The sequence below is a fragment of the Bemisia tabaci genome, chromosome 5 (assembly GCF_918797505.1).
Source record: "Bemisia tabaci chromosome 5, PGI_BMITA_v3".
NCBI classification, from domain to species: Eukaryota; Metazoa; Arthropoda; class Insecta; order Hemiptera; family Aleyrodidae; genus Bemisia; species Bemisia tabaci.
Window position 1 is genome coordinate 10,882,311 of NC_092797.1, and position 17,299 is coordinate 10,899,609.

The 17,299-nt window shown below is 36.4% G+C and overlaps 2 protein-coding genes across 2 annotated transcripts; one reads left to right on the forward strand and one right to left on the reverse strand.

The window, feature by feature from the left end:
• Positions 1 to 471: 471 nt before the first annotated feature.
• LOC109034524 (uncharacterized) lies at positions 472 to 10,770 on the reverse strand. The gene is made up of 8 exons (XM_019047726.2): positions 10,459 to 10,770; positions 6,883 to 9,358; positions 6,431 to 6,548; positions 6,033 to 6,106; positions 5,322 to 5,579; positions 4,030 to 4,267; positions 1,926 to 2,128; positions 472 to 1,337 (listed from the first exon to the last, which is right to left on the reverse strand). Exons 2-8 carry the CDS (start codon positions 9,188 to 9,190, stop codon positions 946 to 948), a joined length of 3,591 nt encoding a protein of 1,196 aa, XP_018903271.2. The 5' UTR covers positions 9,191 to 9,358; positions 10,459 to 10,770; the 3' UTR covers positions 472 to 945.
• Positions 10,771 to 11,013: 243 nt separating this feature from the next.
• On the forward strand, positions 11,014 to 15,905 carry LOC109034523 (ATP synthase subunit C lysine N-methyltransferase). The gene is made up of 4 exons (XM_019047725.2): positions 11,014 to 11,308; positions 12,977 to 13,149; positions 13,856 to 14,044; positions 14,844 to 15,905. Exons 1-4 carry the CDS (start codon positions 11,209 to 11,211, stop codon positions 14,988 to 14,990), a joined length of 609 nt encoding a protein of 202 aa, XP_018903270.1. The 5' UTR covers positions 11,014 to 11,208; the 3' UTR covers positions 14,991 to 15,905.
• Positions 15,906 to 17,299: the final 1,394 nt, after the last annotated feature.

Consider the following 17,299-nt stretch of genomic DNA (forward strand, 5'->3'; position numbering starts at 1 on the left):
AAACCCAATTTTGTTCTCTTGGGAGAGTACAATCATAACTGGCCTACTGGCCTGCTTTGTGTAGCTTATGTGAGAGGTAAAAAACGGAGAATTTTGATGGAAGCATGACGATAGTAAAAGGAAGAAAGCCCGGTTAGGTTGACCAAGTAGATAGTGTGCCTGACTTGGGATTGAGTAGTTTTCGGTTCGAATCCTTGTGGTAGTGACAAACTTTCACCGAATGGACGGGTGGGTCTGATGGAACAGATACCTTTCAGTTCTGATCTAACTCCATTTTTTGCTAAAAGTTTAAAGTAAAAGTAGCATATAGCGATAATAGTAGATTCTTAAATTATTTATGTATTATTTCAGTCACAGAATTACCTTTAACTGATTCAAAGCTCCTTCGGGTTAGAATTTAGGTAGAATAAATAATCCTCGACTGCATTTGAAAAGTCATTTTCTACAGAGTGTGCAAAATGAAGGAGAACATTTTCGGAAAATAAAACTGTTTTCTTTAATAAAGAAGGTACTCAAAAACATAATACCTAAGAATGTACACATATTTAAAGTTCTGAGTAAACATTCACTAAACACAAAATAGATTCTTACAGAAAAAAAGTCTTACTAAAGAAATTTCATTCATGAAGGCAAAGTAACAATTGTTGGCTCCTAATACAATTTATAAGGTCACCAAAAAAATTTTGCAAAGAAAAAAAGACGAATTCAAGGGGTAAGATCCGTTCAGGATTAGATTTTGCAAAAAGCTTCTATTTTGAACAAAAAGGTGTCTAAAACTTGGGAGCCGGAATAATATGACCCCTCATCAAACTTGTCATCAAGCTATAAAACTTAAGAGAGAAAGTCTGTAGGAAATAAAAAAGTTCAAACATAAAAAGAACACGTAAAAAGTACCAAATGAGGTAATCAGAGTTTTCATACGCTGATTGAAAGAGCTTGGCTCATCTAGACTTGAAACGGGGGCCACTTCCGAATTTGAGATGCAGCCACACTACAATATCTTTGGAAAGACTTGAGGACGTATGGTCTGACTTGCTTGGTAATATTGTGCGACAAGTCAAACGGATCTTGTACTGAACATGCCCCCACATTGAAGTCTTTGTCTCTGTCCGACTTAGAAACACTTGAACAGTAGTCATCTTTTATTTCATTCGGCATCATATGGACAACTCTTTCCACTAAAATGAATTTCCGAAAGTGGGTACCGCTGCGAGTGCAAATTATAAACTTCCAAAATTCAAAATTCTCATAAAAATCAAAGAAATTCAGCAACAATTGAACATTGGCGTCATTGATTTCACAGAGGACTTCGGTGTCATCAAAACTGCATCGCCAACCTAAAAGGAGAAAACGAATAATACCTGGTGACAAAAACTTGTTAACCACTACAAAGCCATACTAAAGTCTGACGAAATCGTAATAGGGATAAAAAATTAAAACTTTAATAGAGTAGTTACAATAATGCAGCGCTTCAAGATTTAATAATGACAGCTATTGTTGAGCAACACTCCTGAGAAATAATAAAATGAAGAAGTAATGGTCACTTTGCAAGATTACCAATTTTCTGCTGCTAATATAAAAAGAAAATTGCTTACAACGTATTAAATAATGCATTCAGTTAAGGCAAAACATCTAAAATTTCATTTTTTGATGTATGACTGTAACCTCCGATACAAGGGAATGACCAATCCCCAAATTTTTCAAAAAATCAAGTTTTAAATTCTACTGTTGCAAAAAAGCTGACTTTCGATTTTCTGGATTTTCCAGCAGTTCCCGGAAATTTTTATAATAAAGCTCTAATTTGAATTTCTTTCCTCTTTGCTCTCTAAGAGAAATAAAAAGGGTTGAAGAAGGGGAAGAAAGGAAAAGATTTGAGAAAAGGGTTGATGGACAACATGCTGATGATATAAATCTGATGAACTTACCTTGAATCAAAGGTACGTTTCTGCTTTTAAACATGAAAGATGCAACAGACGGGACTAATTTCTTGCTCATCAAAAAAAATAGGACTAGCCAAGTGACTGCGTAAGTAGTAAAATCAGACGAGGACAGTAAACCACAAGCATGAGCCCAACTTTTGACAGCGATGACCAACCATCTTACTTTTGGGTTCATGTTTAAGTACTTCCTGCAATGGATGGAAAAATAAGAGAAGCACTAGAAAAGTTGAATAAACTTGAAAACGAGCAAAACATTCACAATGATCTGACACACATGTTAGCGACAAAAAATTCTAGCATAAATGCACAGGCCAAGGATAAAAGTCTCATTAAAAACAGAAGAATCATGAGACTACCTTGGAAATTTAATAACTTGCACCTTTTAACTGTGCATTTATTCTGCCATGCTAAGAAAGAATGCCGTTTGTGAATTTGAATGTTGCCAAATTTCTCCCGGCAATAAATTACTCATTTTTTGTAAGATACAAATTTGAAATTTTTAGACTCAACAGATAAAATCATGAGTGAAATTCTCTAAATACTTTAAAGGAAGATATGAGCAAATTATTTTAAAATTTTCATATTGTCTGAGGAAAATTGGCAATATCCGAGAGTTCAATTGGCGTTTTTCCTTAGAACAATAGTGGCCATATTCATACATTTTTTTTTTGGGGGGGGGGGGGATTGAAAAATCGTGCTTCCAACTTTTGGACAAACAAATTAAATGGCTGAGGCTATAGAGACCGAGTTTACACTGATGAGACTGATACAAGCTCTGATAGAACAACCTCCAGTCTGCAAGCAGATGGGAAACTCAGTATCTTGGACTTCAAATTTTATAGTGCTAGAACCTAAATTCCTTTAGTCCTAAGCAAAAGTCCTTCTTTTAATAACTAACACTGATCTCCACAAAAGGTACCAAGGCATTTACAGCGTTTGAGTTTAGCAGAGATTCCTTCCTGAGCTCCGAAGGCAGGGTTGATAGAAAAATCTGCCGCAGATCATCAGTAAACAGAAGTGTGTCACCGATGCATCACTACTCTCAGCTCTGGTGGAGAAAGAAAGAACTTTAATTGCTTTATGTATTGGCAATCTCTTCTGCCTCTTCCAAGAATCAGCTGAGGCTGGAAGTACAGTGCTCACCTCAAGGTCGGAAGGTCCGTGGATCGCTTCCCATCTAGGGGGAAATTTATTATGCCACAACCTTGTCATAAATGCCGCGTATAGCGATAAAATAATATTTTTCCCATAAAACAAGAGTGAGGCAAACATTTTGACGCATGTAATTGAAAAGGGCTCCTCTTGCATTAGAGGAACTTCTTGACCTAAGATCTAGGATCCCTGTAAAAGGGTTTTTAGGGACTCTAATTTTACCTGCGGCTTAATTGTTGGTTAGTTATCGAGTGATCTTGATCGATATATATCGCATTATGAAAATAAGGAGTTATCGATCAAACTCATTTGATAATGATTCAACAATTGACCCGCTGAACTGTCCTATTAACTTGTTTTTCTCTTAGAGGATAAAGCAAATTCCAAAGACAGAAATTAACGTAACATAGTGGGCATTTAACATACTTTAGTATAAAGCTTTACACAGAGTAATTTTGATACTTCTTATTTGTATTTATTGTATTCCTTATGGTCGTTACTACTTCGAATTCCTTATTCTACAGATAAAAGAAGAAAAATTAAGCAGATTTTCCTTTTAAAAAAAGGCGTTTGAGTTTAAAAGAATCCATCTTGGCTCGAAAAGCTAGGGTTGACAAAAAATCCTGCGGGTACGGAGTGAGGAGAGTCTGCAGAGAGAGAACATCGATGCTCCAGACTGTGCACCAGACAGTTTTCGATGGTAATTTGGCAGGATTTTTTGTCAACCCTACCTTCAGAGCTCAGGCAGGAATCTGTGCAGAACATTCGACTCGGCATTCACATGCCTTGAAGATGCTCCCTGGAAAATTTTTGCCGAGTTTACTCAGAATCTCATACCTGCTCGATGACTTGTTTTTGAAGTGCTTTAAGTTATTATCCTGAGATTTAGGAATAAAATGAAAGTAGAGCACTTGAAAGGAAAATGTTTTTAACTTACCTGACTAACTTCGTATTTTCTACACTTAGGCCATTCTTAAATGAAAGATCACAGTTGGAGTTCGTTTTCACATGCTTAAATTTTAAAATTGGCACACGAGCTGATGTGATGGGAACAAGGGCAGTGAATTCATTCGGCATTTGCCTGAAAATGTTTGTGATTCTTCGGATGGCTTTGATCATTTCAACTCTCATCTGAGAATCAACAGATGCTTTTGTTCCTTGATACATTGTGCCAGCTGGAAAAATATAAGAAAAAAATTCTTTCAAAACAGACGGATATGATAAATTCAGACATAAATATCATGGGTTGTTTAATAACAATGCATATATTGACAACATATTCCAAGGACAAGGAGAAAAACTAGCATACAGGACTGCCGTGCTAAGCATGAACGCTGTAAATCCATCAAGATTTTCCCGCGTTTTTTGGAACTGAACACTTTATAAAATGAAAACTGTTTTACCCACGCACCTCAAATTTTCAGGTTAAGTTCTTGATAGTATTTGCGAAAGAATTCTGTGAAAACATTTTCCCAAGGCACACAAGTTTTTCTGCTATGATAAATATGCATAAATGATGATACGCATTGTTTAAAAAAAATTAAAATGGCGTTTACGGCGTTTTTGCGTTCCACGGCAGAGGTGTCCTAGATTGAAACAGCAGGGATCGATTCTTCAGACCAACTAAGATTTTCAATAATAAGAATTTTGTCGGTTTTTTTATTTTTATTTTTGTTCAAAGGGCACTATATCAGTAAGCTTCGAAGGGTAGGAAGTGCAGCACTGCTACCTCTGTGCTACCCTGCGAGGGCTATAAATGCAAGTTGGCAATTCCTGGTTGTCTTTGAATGAATTTCCTTTGGAAATTGCAATCTTTGCAAGTGATCTATTTGATCTCAAAAGTTGTGTCATTTTTTAACAACAAACATCTACTGCTGACAACTGGTGAAGGATGAAATTCATACGCTTTTCAAGCACCTCCTAAAAAATCAAGCAATTCCAAGGCCTTAAATTGTTTTCAAAATCAAGTATTTTGAAAGGTCCCACTAACCATGAAACTACTTTTATGTTCTCTCGAGACTTTAAGCAGGCTGAAAAAAAGTCTTTTCCATATTTGACCATGATATCAACTTGCTTTACTTTGATTGAGCAAAAGAATTCCGAACTCATTGGGGGAAAACAGCTCAATAATCATCAATTTTGGCACTTGCAATATGCATTTCTATGAAATCACAGATAACGGACATGGAAACAAGGAACACCGAAGATAGAGTGGGTTAGCAGACTTACTTAAATCGAGGAATAGATCATAATCACTCTCATTGGTAGCAAGGCCAGAAACACGGGATCCAAACTCATAAATTTTGCAATCAGGAAAAGAGGAGCGAATGGCACACAGGACACTTGTTTTCAGCCGAGTGAGCCTTAGCTTTGAATCAGGTAAATTGAGTTCATCATCAATAATATTCAAAATGGTTAAAATTTTGTTCATGAATTCATGCTCATTCTCAAACAACGTCTTACATGTTTGGTCCAAATTCTTCTGGGCTGAAAAAGTTAAAGAGAAAAATTAAATCCTACTCACTATATTCTTCTGCAAGATATTATCAACTGCACCCGCTTTTGAACATGGGTTGTTGGAGAAATAAAGCTATGGGAATTTTCCTATTTAAAGGGGATCTATATTTTAAAACATCTAAAATTTTGGAAACTTTGTAGTGAGTAGCGGCTGCTCTCTGCAAACTTGCAGCCATACCATAGAAAAATTTACAAGCTTTCATTATCCTATGGGCTAAAGGTAAAAGTATTAAGTGATATGCCAACTAACATTGCTTACACTACAAATAAAAGCAGTTACTATCATTGGATTCAATTTTCAACTTTTTAGGAAGATTCACAATTTAGTTTCCACGGATTCATAGGAAGTCACCGAATAGGAACTTCATCTTTCCAGGTATCATAACTGTTTGTAAAATTTTCAGATTAGAGTGATAGACTTACCAGTGTCATCAACTTCAAGATCATACTTGTCTAAAAAGATATCTCTGCTGCCAAGGATTTTGAGTACTGATGATCTATGACAGAGAAAAGAAAATCGAGTAAGAAAAACATTCTCATTGGAGGTTAAGAGAAAAGAGGCTGTCATAAAATACAGATGAGAGGGGAGTCTACAGGGAGCATTCAGCACTGCATTATGTGACTACTTAAAACCCTGCCGTAAAGCACCTAATGCAACGCTTTCTTCAGCTTCAGGAAAGCAAAAACTGACAGTTTTTACGGAGGATATTAGATGCAACACACTGAAAAACCTCAGGGAAGCTCTGGAAAAGTATTTGAAGAAATATCTTCAAACATAATCAAAAGTTATCAAAAGTTGTAGAAGCAACCCGATATCTTACCTTTTACTAAAAGTAACTGTTGCTTTTCCCTCATCAAAGTCTATGGCTATTGATTTCAATCGACCCATTTCAATAAATCGCGTGGTCCATTCTTCACTAGACACAGTATTATCAAGACCTGAAAATCCAAGAGAACCGATTAAGGCCTAAATTGTGATACTAATGAAACTCATAAATACTTTGTTAAAAACTTAAAATTGAGAAAAACTTCAAGAGGGGATAAAACTGAGTAAACGGAGGGAAGGGCATGCAAATTGGAAAAACTGACTGCCCCTTTTTAATCATAAAATATCAACTACCAGAGAATTTAAGAATCTTCTAAAGAAAATTCTAATTAATACACTCATGTTTTGATGAAAATTCATTATGGGGAGCATCTAAGATTTATAGGTTTGATGTGGATTGGTGAACATAAAATCTTACTGGATTCAATAATGCCTTTAATTACTTACCTTTGAATGTCAATGAATGGCCTGGTCGGTCTCTCCTTCTTGCGTTTTTCTTTCTGTTTGTTGGAGTTCCGTCTGCATTTGCCTTTTTCTTTCGGTCCAACAAATTGGCTTTCGAGGTAGAAGTTTTACCATCCTTTTTTGTTTCTCTTGCTTCACCATTGGGTAATAATTCTGTTAAAATGTCTTCAACATCTTTATCTTCGTATTCATCCCCACTAGACTCTGTTTCGGAGGATTCATCATAATCAAGCCCAAGGTTGTCATTATTCTCCGTTCTGCTGGCTAAACGATGACGTTTTGGAGTGGTTGAAACTGGTGATAGTATCCAAGGGGCTGAACTGTCTAACTTAGATGATTTTGTTCTTGATATTTTGTTATTTTCTGGGTTTGCCGCCTCTCCACCACTGCTGACAAATACTTCTCCCACATTCAAACAAACAGAGTTACAAGACGATTTTTCGGATCTTATTGTCAACACAGAATTCTCCTGAACATGTTTCTGTATTTCTGGACACTTTTTTTCAACTAATTTCCTGATACAGATATGCTCATAGGAAAATACATGGTCATGACTAGTCCCACTGGTTACAGCAGAGCAGAAAATTACGATTTTACAAACAAGACAGTGATAAAGACAAGTTGGGCTACCGTGCTTTGCTGCATTGCGTTTGTGATCGTGGTTATCAAGATGTAGTAGCCAATCGGCATCATTTGTTGCCACTGTGCAACAAATATCACAGTAATATCCAAGAAATCCTACATCATTCGATTCGTATGTTAAAGGCACTTCTCCTTTGATGTGTTTCTTCATGACACTGCTCATCAACTCTGCATACTTTTCTGAGAAGAGATGTGGTTTTGAGACAGCTTTACCCTGAGTAGAAGGTTTGTCTTGGGATAAAATCTGATCATTCCGTTCTACTTGACCATCACTTTTAGAAACAGACTTGGTTTTTGTCGTGAATTGGCTAACTTTTGCTCTGTGTTTTGCTCCTCTTGCATGTTCACCTAAATTAAGATTTTTAATGTTTAAAGGTCCTGTAATCATTGTTTGACAGTAGATACACCAACATTCATTATGACCCGTTTGTTCATTTACTATAGTCTGAAAATGCGATAATAGTTCTGAGTTGAGATCTTTTTCATCTTCAGATGACTTTAGAGACTCTGCTATTGAACTGTTGGAAGGTTTTCGATCTAAATGAACAGGAGGAATACTGGGGTTTTTGATGATGCCATGCGTATTTGATATACTTTGAGCAACTTCGTCATTGAATTGGGGGGCTGGAATTTGTTGAAGCATTTTGTCCACAATGGTTGAAAGCGGAGGGATTGCGAGTTTTGCAATTTCTAGGACCCTACGATGATGTTTGATTCCAGAGAAATGAGGTGCTAAGTCCCAGGTGGCCAACATGATGCCGCATGCTTTGCATTTGAAAGGATGCCTCTCAAATGCTGTCTTTCTGATGTATTTAGCATGCTGTTTGAATGAAGCAACCAGTGACACTATTTTGAGGTTTTCTTCAGGATTGTCGACACTTAATTTTAAATCTGCTAGATCGAAATTGTTTTTAACACTCATCCAATATATTTCATCACTGAGGTACAGCAACTTTTGTGTTCTCCGATTCTCTAGCATTAAAGGAATTATTGAAGTCATTTCATGAACTTCTAGAAGACTAGTCAACACAGTTTCCGGAAAATCGAACATTTTGCCAGAGCTTAGAAGAGATTTTAAGAGTTCAATATTTTTCAATAGATCTCCATTCAAATCATTACAATCGTCTGAATTTTTTTTCATGCGACTGTTAAAGAACTGGTCAATACTTTCACTTTTTAAATTTTCCCGCCTCTCTTTTATGTTAGAGCCTGGAGTACTTGGAGCCTTGGCATCTGATTGCCATCTATTATCCGCTTTCGAATCAGTAGACTTGTCGTCATGGAATTTTTGAGAACTTTTGTTGCTTGGAATCTGTGTCTGTAAACTTGTTGAAGCTTCAACTTTGGGAGAGCAGTTATTGACAGGAATAATTTGAGAAACTGGAAAATTTTTGTCAGCAGTGACTTCAACTTTACTGTTAGGAGGCCGATCCGGAGAGTTTTTGAAAATCAAATTTTGGCCACAAGCAGATGCAATCTCAAATTTAGCTTTCAAAGTTTGAAATACAGATGAACTTTCCGGGGAGCAGAGCACTAAGTTTTCTTTGCTTGAGGACATTAGCTTCTCTGATTTTGAGGTCTTAGCTTTGGAAGACTCAGTATTGTGGGACTGTTTCCCGAGGCTAGCTTCCCCAGTGGAGCTGCTCATTGTGGATTCACTTGAAGATAATTCACACACTCAATCAGATGGATCAACGAACTCTGACAAGCCAGTTTCACAACAGACAGCGTACTGTAATCGTATCTGCTGAGCAGATGTCTGCAGTATCATGAAATGTGTGTTGCACCTCTGATATCGCTAGTGAGGCTGCGATTGCTGTAAAAATTAATGATAAAAATTAAAAAATCGCAGGGAAAAGATAAATTACAAAGCAAAAATGGATCACTGGGCAAGGTAGGTACATTTCAGGATTCAGATATAAGATTTATATTCAAACTTGGACACAAAACTTGATTAGCACGACAAAACTTACTGAAATTAGCTATCAAGATGCTAATTGACAGTGTAAGTCAGCAATCACATAACTCAGTTTGCAATGGCGCAGACTTCCTGTCAAACTTTATTTTTAAAACGGAAAACTACGGCAGTTCTTTATAACTGCCATGATTTTTCTTCTGTATGCGAAGAAAACTCTGTAAAAACTTTAAGAGCTGATGTCAGTTTTTTATCCTTCAAAAAAATAACATAGAGGCGGAGATTGTCAGACACCACAAACGAGGTATGTGATTGCCGACTTACGCTGTCGTAATGTTATAATTTAGCGCTGGTTACAAAAATTTATAATTTCCTTCACACAAGGAAAATCAGAGTCTGCATGAGACAAACCATGCTGCGCAACAGTTTAAGCAGCTCCTTCCTTGGATAGTTTCATTTTTACCTGATCACAAACTTCCTCAGAAAGCTTTTCAGAGAGATGTCCGGTAAGTAATAATCTCTTGGAAAAATAAATTGGGACCAAAGATATTGATACACTGTAAGCAAGATTTGTGCTTGAGTAAGTACTTCAACTGTAAAATTAGCGATGTAAATGAGCTCTTTTCTTCCCTGAATTAATTTTGAGTAGTGGGCTAATACCTGTGATCCATCAAATATTGCTAAGTAGTAGCATTTGTTTCTGGCGCCTTGGAAATTTTATGATGACAGACATGTCCTCTTTAACATAGGTATTTTTAAATTAAGAATTTTAATCCAACGTTTCTACAATTTTTTTTAGTAACCAGTTAATAAGTAATCACAGGAAAGAAAATCATGAGACTGCTGGTTTCTAACGCCAAACAAACATGCCATCTAGTTTTAATGGGTCGGTAAACCTCTTTTCGAAGTGATGTGCCAACTTCGAACTTAATAATCCTATGAAGATCACTAATTATTCCAAATGAAAGGATTTCTGAGATATGATAAATTAAAACAATTACCTGAACAAAAATCCTATGAATTTTGACATGGTAAATTTTGAGTTGCTGACAAGAGATGGGAGTGTGTTGTCAGTAAAGTTAGTTGCAGGTCTTTGATTACTGATTCACTGATTGTGATGGTCCTCTAAGGCCTACGTTTCTTTGGTGTCGAAAAATGGCATTTCTGACGATGGATGGACGCTGCATCCATTTAGAAATTTTTATCCTCTCACAAAACCTGACACTCGGTGATTGATTTCGTGAAACACGCGAAAATTCTCGCCAGCACACTTGAACCAGTTGGAGGTGCGAGAATTTTAGGTTAGATGTCCTGAGATAGCCGCCATTTTTCAGGACACCTACATTGCTGACAGTTTTTCACTTATTTAAATGTAATGAATTTACAAATATTGCATCTTATTTTCACGGTTTCAACGAGTTTCAGCAATCCTAGAGTACTAATTAAAAAATAATTGCGTAAATTTCAATCATTTTATTCGCTGCAACTTGCGAGCTAAATATGAAAAATTAAATTAATTGTTGCATTCGGCAACATTGTTTGTTTTCATCCTCAACTCCGTTCTTTAGACTCTAACCTCAATCTGAAAATGTGGAGTTTACACTTGAGCTGAGGAAAGAGATTTCTCAATTTGAATATTAATTTTCCTTGTAAGCCGTGCCCTCGTATTTTCCAAAGCTCCTCATGTTAAGTTTTCTTCCAAAAATTCTTTTCTCAGGTAGCCATGCCATAATATCGCTCATTTCTTCACCATGAAAGAAGACTTTTTAGAGTTGCTGGAATCCAAGACCGGAGGTCAAGTGAAAAGTCAATCATTTTCAAGAACAGGTTTACTTATATCATACATAACAGGTGAGAGGAATTGAATGATTGTTTGTCTTATAATCCTGCTTTCAGTGTACACTCGCTGTAAGGTATTCTAAAATTTTCCCGGCCTGTCTTCTGCAAGCCGTTCTAAGTTATTGCAGATTAGTTATAGTTTGTACATAGGGTACCTACTTACAAGTAGAAACCACCACTGTCATCAAGAGCAGCCATGTAACTCAGCATCATATTTTGTAAAGAATACAGTCTTGGTTTAACAATCTGTTAAGTAAATTTTGCATTCATCTCCTACAAGTATATAGGTATGTATTATTCTATTTTTATTCTGCTATGAAGTCAGGTAAATATCACTGCCGGTCCAACTCAGTGCTTACACTAGATCAAAACAAGAATTCAACTTCTATTGGAAATACTTAAGTTACTTACAGGCATTTTGATAGTCTCCATTGAAAATTTTATTGTTGGTCGCCTCATCTAGCATTGCGTCTGACAAACCGAATATCAGTAAAATTGATGCGTAGTTTTCCTTGCATCTCCAAATGGTCATGATGGAATGGGTACCTTTCTGCTCTGAGGAACTCAATGGACCCTTTGCTTTTGCTCTAAACCCCTAGGGAAGAGGAAAAATCCCTTGAAAAAGTGTCTATTTATCTCTGAGATCCCCTATGTTGCTGATAGTATTCGGACAACGTGTTTTGAAGCTGATGTTTCCATATTTTCAATTTTGCTTCACGTCTTTGCAGAAATATGAATGAGAGGTTGCTAATGAATGACATCAGAACATCCCCCCCCCTTTCGTGCCCAGTCCCATATCCCCCTTTCACAGTCTGAGACATCTCCTCCCCCTCAAGTACTCTATTCGAAGCGCTGATGTTGAAATGGTATTTATGGACAGAGTATATGGTCTATGTAAGAAAAAACACTAAGCAATGGCCCAAACTGTAAGTTACAAGGTGGTGAATGCCGCTGGGTCCACACGACTTCCCTAAGTAGCAGTGATTGCGATAAATAGCGATTTTATCGGTTGGTTATCGCGATTATATCAGTGGTAATATATCGAGATATTATCGCATTAAAAATTGTGATATATGGCGATTAAATCGCTACACATCGCAATTTCTTGTTCAGTAAAATCGTGATCAGTTTTCGTCGATAAAATTGAGATTAAATCGCCATTTATCATGATTTTTATTTTGAAAATATTGCGATAAATTGTCGGGCGATAAAAGCACGATTTTATCGCGATAAGATCGAGGTAAATCGCTCAGATGTTGATGATCCTGGCGATTTTATTGGCGATAAAATCGCAATTTAAAGCGATTTTTTCGTTGAGAAATGCTACTTGGGTTGGGGGGAAACAAAGCTATAAAGATCCAAAAATTTCAATTCGAGTCAAAAATTTTGAGCTCTAAGACTGAGAGGGAGAATGTTCATAGTCTATAATTAAAGTCTGTTTATAGACCATTGAGTGATAAGAAACAATGAAATGCAAAGGAATGATGTTCATTAAGTTTTATTTGAAAACCAAAAAGTGGAAAGAAATCTGTACCGATTGTCACTCATTAGATGAAGGTTTTCTAATTTTATCGTTTGGATTTGATTGAAAATCACAAATAATCAGGAATTTTTTCTCCTGAAATTCTGCCTGTGTTAGATAGTTGAATTTATTATCCTTGTTGAAAATTCTGTTTTCAGGAGGAACAGCTCTTGCTCTAAGTGTCATCTGTTTACCGTTCATCTCCCCTGCTTTCCGTAGAGTATGCTTGCCGTATGTTCCAGCAACAACAACTCAAGTTCAAAATGTCATGAAAGCATTAGAAGGCAAATCTGGGAAAGTCATTGATTTGGGCAGTGGAGATGGCAGGATCGTAAGTGCCTATAAATGATTTTAATACTAGGTATGCAGATCATTCACACTTCTGCCGTGCTAAGGAAAAACGCTGTAAGAGCCTTCAGGCGTTGCCAAATTCCCCCTGGCAAATCACTAATTTTTATGAAAATTTTTGAATATTTGTCTACTAATTTCTCAGATAATTTTGTTTGTAATTTGATCTAAAACGTCGGAAAATTTCAAGGAAAAATATTCATAATTTTCCTCAAAAATAAACATTTTATAGAAGGAAATTTTGCAACTCTCAAATGTTCATACGGCGTTCTACCTTAGCACGGCAGACTTATGGAGCCATCTAGTATCAACCATGATTGATGCATCCAGTGAACGGAGGGATTACTCGTGTGACATTTTTGGAGAAATTTTGGAATCAAAGATTTTGGACAAACCCTGTTTCATCATGAATTCTTTAAATAATCAACCCCAAAAACTATTTCCAGCTCTGCTACTCTTAATTACTTTTAGGTACTGTAAGCTTAAAGTAAGCAGAGCTAGAGAAATTCTGTAGGGGAGGAGGGCATGGGTTCAATTGCCCCTCGCATGAATTCGCTGGTACAGAACAGCCACATACATTATATACAGCTAAGTACACTCAGTGATTCTGTTGACACATTACACCAGATCTTACCTTTTCTCACCCTTTAAGAGAAAAATCAGTTCATACTTATTCTTTAATTTTCCAGGTAATATCAGCGGCTCAAAACGGTTTCTCAGCTGATGGAGTAGAATTAAACTTACTTTTGGTTCTTTATTCTCGACTGAGGGCCTTAAGGCTTGGTTTATCCAAAAAAACCAGCTTCTTTCGTCAAGATTTGTGGAAGTTCAAGATTACTCCCTATCAGAATGTTGTTATTTTTGGTGTTGAAGAAATGGTTTGTACTCCGTTTATTCTAGATGATAAGATGTTTGGGTAGGAGTCCAACCCTCTCTTACCTCTCCTTATTGCGTCACTCAAGTTTCGGCAGTTCAACAGGTTCACCTACAACCTATGAACTCTACTGGAGTTGAGTTGGAAGGTCGATGGAAACACAATTCATTCTTATCCTGTTTGCCTAGTGCTCCAATTGGTCTGTTTTAGTCCAATGGAACAGCTTAACATCTTGTTAACAATTAGCCAAATTTTTATTTTCCGTCTAACGGTGAAAGTCGAGTGATCATGTATTTTTCATTGACCCTTTGAGTAATTTGGATGCAGAGAAGAGATCAAACTTCCCATCTTGGAAAGGAAATAATACGTTGTAGTAAATGCTGATAAAATGCAAATTTGCTCTCAGTGGCCCAAATTCAAGGTAAAATTTTAGGAGCCATCTTGGTTATCAAGATGAATTTTTAGGGGCCATCCACAATTTCTCAGAGGCCAAAATGGCTCTTGGCGTACGTTCACATGGTATCTCTGCCTCAAGAATTTACTACAGTTTGCGTCCTTCTTTTGAGGTGCCATGTTTAGCCAGCGTTCCAAGTGTTCAGGTGCCAAAGCCTCATTTTTAGACGCATGGCGCCTAGTGAAATTGGAAAACTACTTGCACTGCATCAGTAAATTGTCTTGTTACAATATTGTGAATATGTATTAATTAGTGATTGCTAGCAGTGTTGAATGTAGCCTCTAAGGCGCACGATTATTCTTTTTGCTTCTACTTCCAAGACGCCTGATTATTCTTTTTTTCCATGCAGATGCCTGAGTTGGAGGAGAAGTGCCATAGAGAATTACATAACAATGCGAATGTTATCGCTTGCCGATTTCCTTTGTCTTCACTGAAACCTAGTCAAGAAATAGGGTCTGGAATCGACTCAGTCTGGGTTTATAAGATTGTCAAGTAATAATTCTGTGATCTTTAATTTTATCCACACCAAGAAGATGTTATTTCATTATTTGCGAGTAAATTTGTTTCCGGTCCTAGGACTTGAAGGACCCAGTAAAGCTTGTGCTTATGAGTTTTATTAGGTATGTCACTCCGCGAACACAACAAAAACAAAAATATTTACTTTTACTCAAACTTTTTGGAGTTGATATGAGACAGATTGCAGGAAATATGTTTGAAGGTAGAGCTACATGTTACCATCATTCCAGTGCGTCTGAGGTCTGAGGATTGTACGAAATATGATGCTTAATTTCCCCAAAATGCTTTTGTAACGTAAGACCTTCTTCTGTGACACATCAAAACGAAATGGCAATACGCTCTTTGCGAGCTCCATCTACCCAGTAGCGTGTTACATATTTTATGAACAACCCCCAGCAATGCTGTATTTTTTCAAAAATTTGTTGCAAATTTTGGCCTAACCTCAGAATTAATACAGAATGTAAGTGACCTTTTCAATCAATTTTCTAAACTCAGGTAGATGTATGCCGAATAATTTGGCTCTGTGGGTAAAATTTGAGTTTGAAAATTAATTTTTTTGAGTGTTTTTCTAGTTTCAAATATTGTAGAAAAAGTACGAGTATATAAGTTCAGTGAATTTCAAACTTATACATGTAATTTTCTTTGCAAAAAATGTTCATCATATTTTCAGATGTACTCTAAGTGCTCCACGTTTCCTAAAGTACGTGTGGAAATTAACGTTTGAGATAAAAAATACCCATAAGTTTTTAAGTTTTAATAAGCCCAAAGGCATTTTGAGGCACGTGTGGAAATGATAAAGAATCGTTTGAGGAAATGATGTCCCTCTATTGCATGAATTAATTTTGGATCACGGATTTTGAAATAAAACATGTTTTCTGAAAGATCTTTGAAAAAATAGAGTCCCAAATTATTTTTTTTTGGGCGGGAGGGGGCTCTTTCCCCCAAAGTGGTAGTTACATATATGTAGGTCCATGCAACTTTGATAAAAAAATTAAAAAGAAAAATTACATATATGTGATTCTATGCAACTTTGGTGAAAACCCGAAAAATAGATGTTACATGAATAACATGTGTAAGTACATTTCATGGAAAAAAAAAGAAAACATTAGTCTTGCCAGAGATTAAATATTAGGAGAACACTGTTTTTGCCAGCATAAATCAAATTATAGGTGAATGTTAGCCATATGTTCATTTTTATCGGTTGCATGAAATGACATATATCAACGGTGCAAGTCGGCAATCACATATCTTGTTTGCAGTGTCTGAAAATCTCCGCCTCTATGTTATTTTTTTAAAGGAGAACAAATTGATAACATTCCTTGACGTTTTTGCAGAATTTTCTTCGCACAGAGAAGAAAAATCATGGCAATTTTAAAGAATTGCCGTTGAGTAGTTTTCCGTCTAAAAAATAAAGTATGACAGGAAGTCTGCGACGTCGCAAACCGAGTTATGTGATTGCCGACTTGCACCGTCGATATGTAACTTGTCCTTTTCACCGCCAGAGTTAGATGCATGAGATCACATATGTTATTCGGTTTTAAATCAATTTATTAAAAACCCATTTTGCATCTAGTATTTCTTGTTGTCACCTAAAAATAGTATGACGTGTGCTGCATATGCACATATTTTTTTCATTGCCATACAACCACTCTTACCAACCCAAATCCTGCGCCGAAAATGTGTTGCCAGAGCCAACCTACGCATCCCAGGGTTGCCGAAAAAAAAGTTTTTTAACCTAATTTTGCGACATTGGAGTGGGTTCCGTCATGTTTATCCAATAGAATTCAACCTTGGACTTCCATAGATGCATTCAGAAACATTGTTGCACTTGTACAAAATTTTTAAAAAAAGAAAATAAGTTAAATTACATATATGTGTATGTATGCAATAGACGATTTAAGGGTTGAAAAACAGAACCTGCTCCAGCACTTCTTGAGCAAAAAATGTAAGATGTTTAGTACATATACTACATGAATGGATCTAACAATCAGAAAAAAAATATTGATAGTTTAACGCAAACTTCTTATTTTCGGTTTCCTTAACAATCCCTGTAATAAGTGCGTTGGAGGGTAAAGGCCCTTCCCTTTAGCCAAACACATCTTTCTTCACGAAAAAGAAAAGAAAAAAAAATTATTGTTCAGGGACTAAGTTCAGGATACTCAATAAGACAGTATTTACACATTTAAAATAAAAATGTTTATTTTTAGCCAAAAAAAAAGGGAAAAAAAAGTTCTCCGACAAGTAGAATAAGAAAATAAATAAAGGGCGTGCCCTGCTAAGAGCCTATGA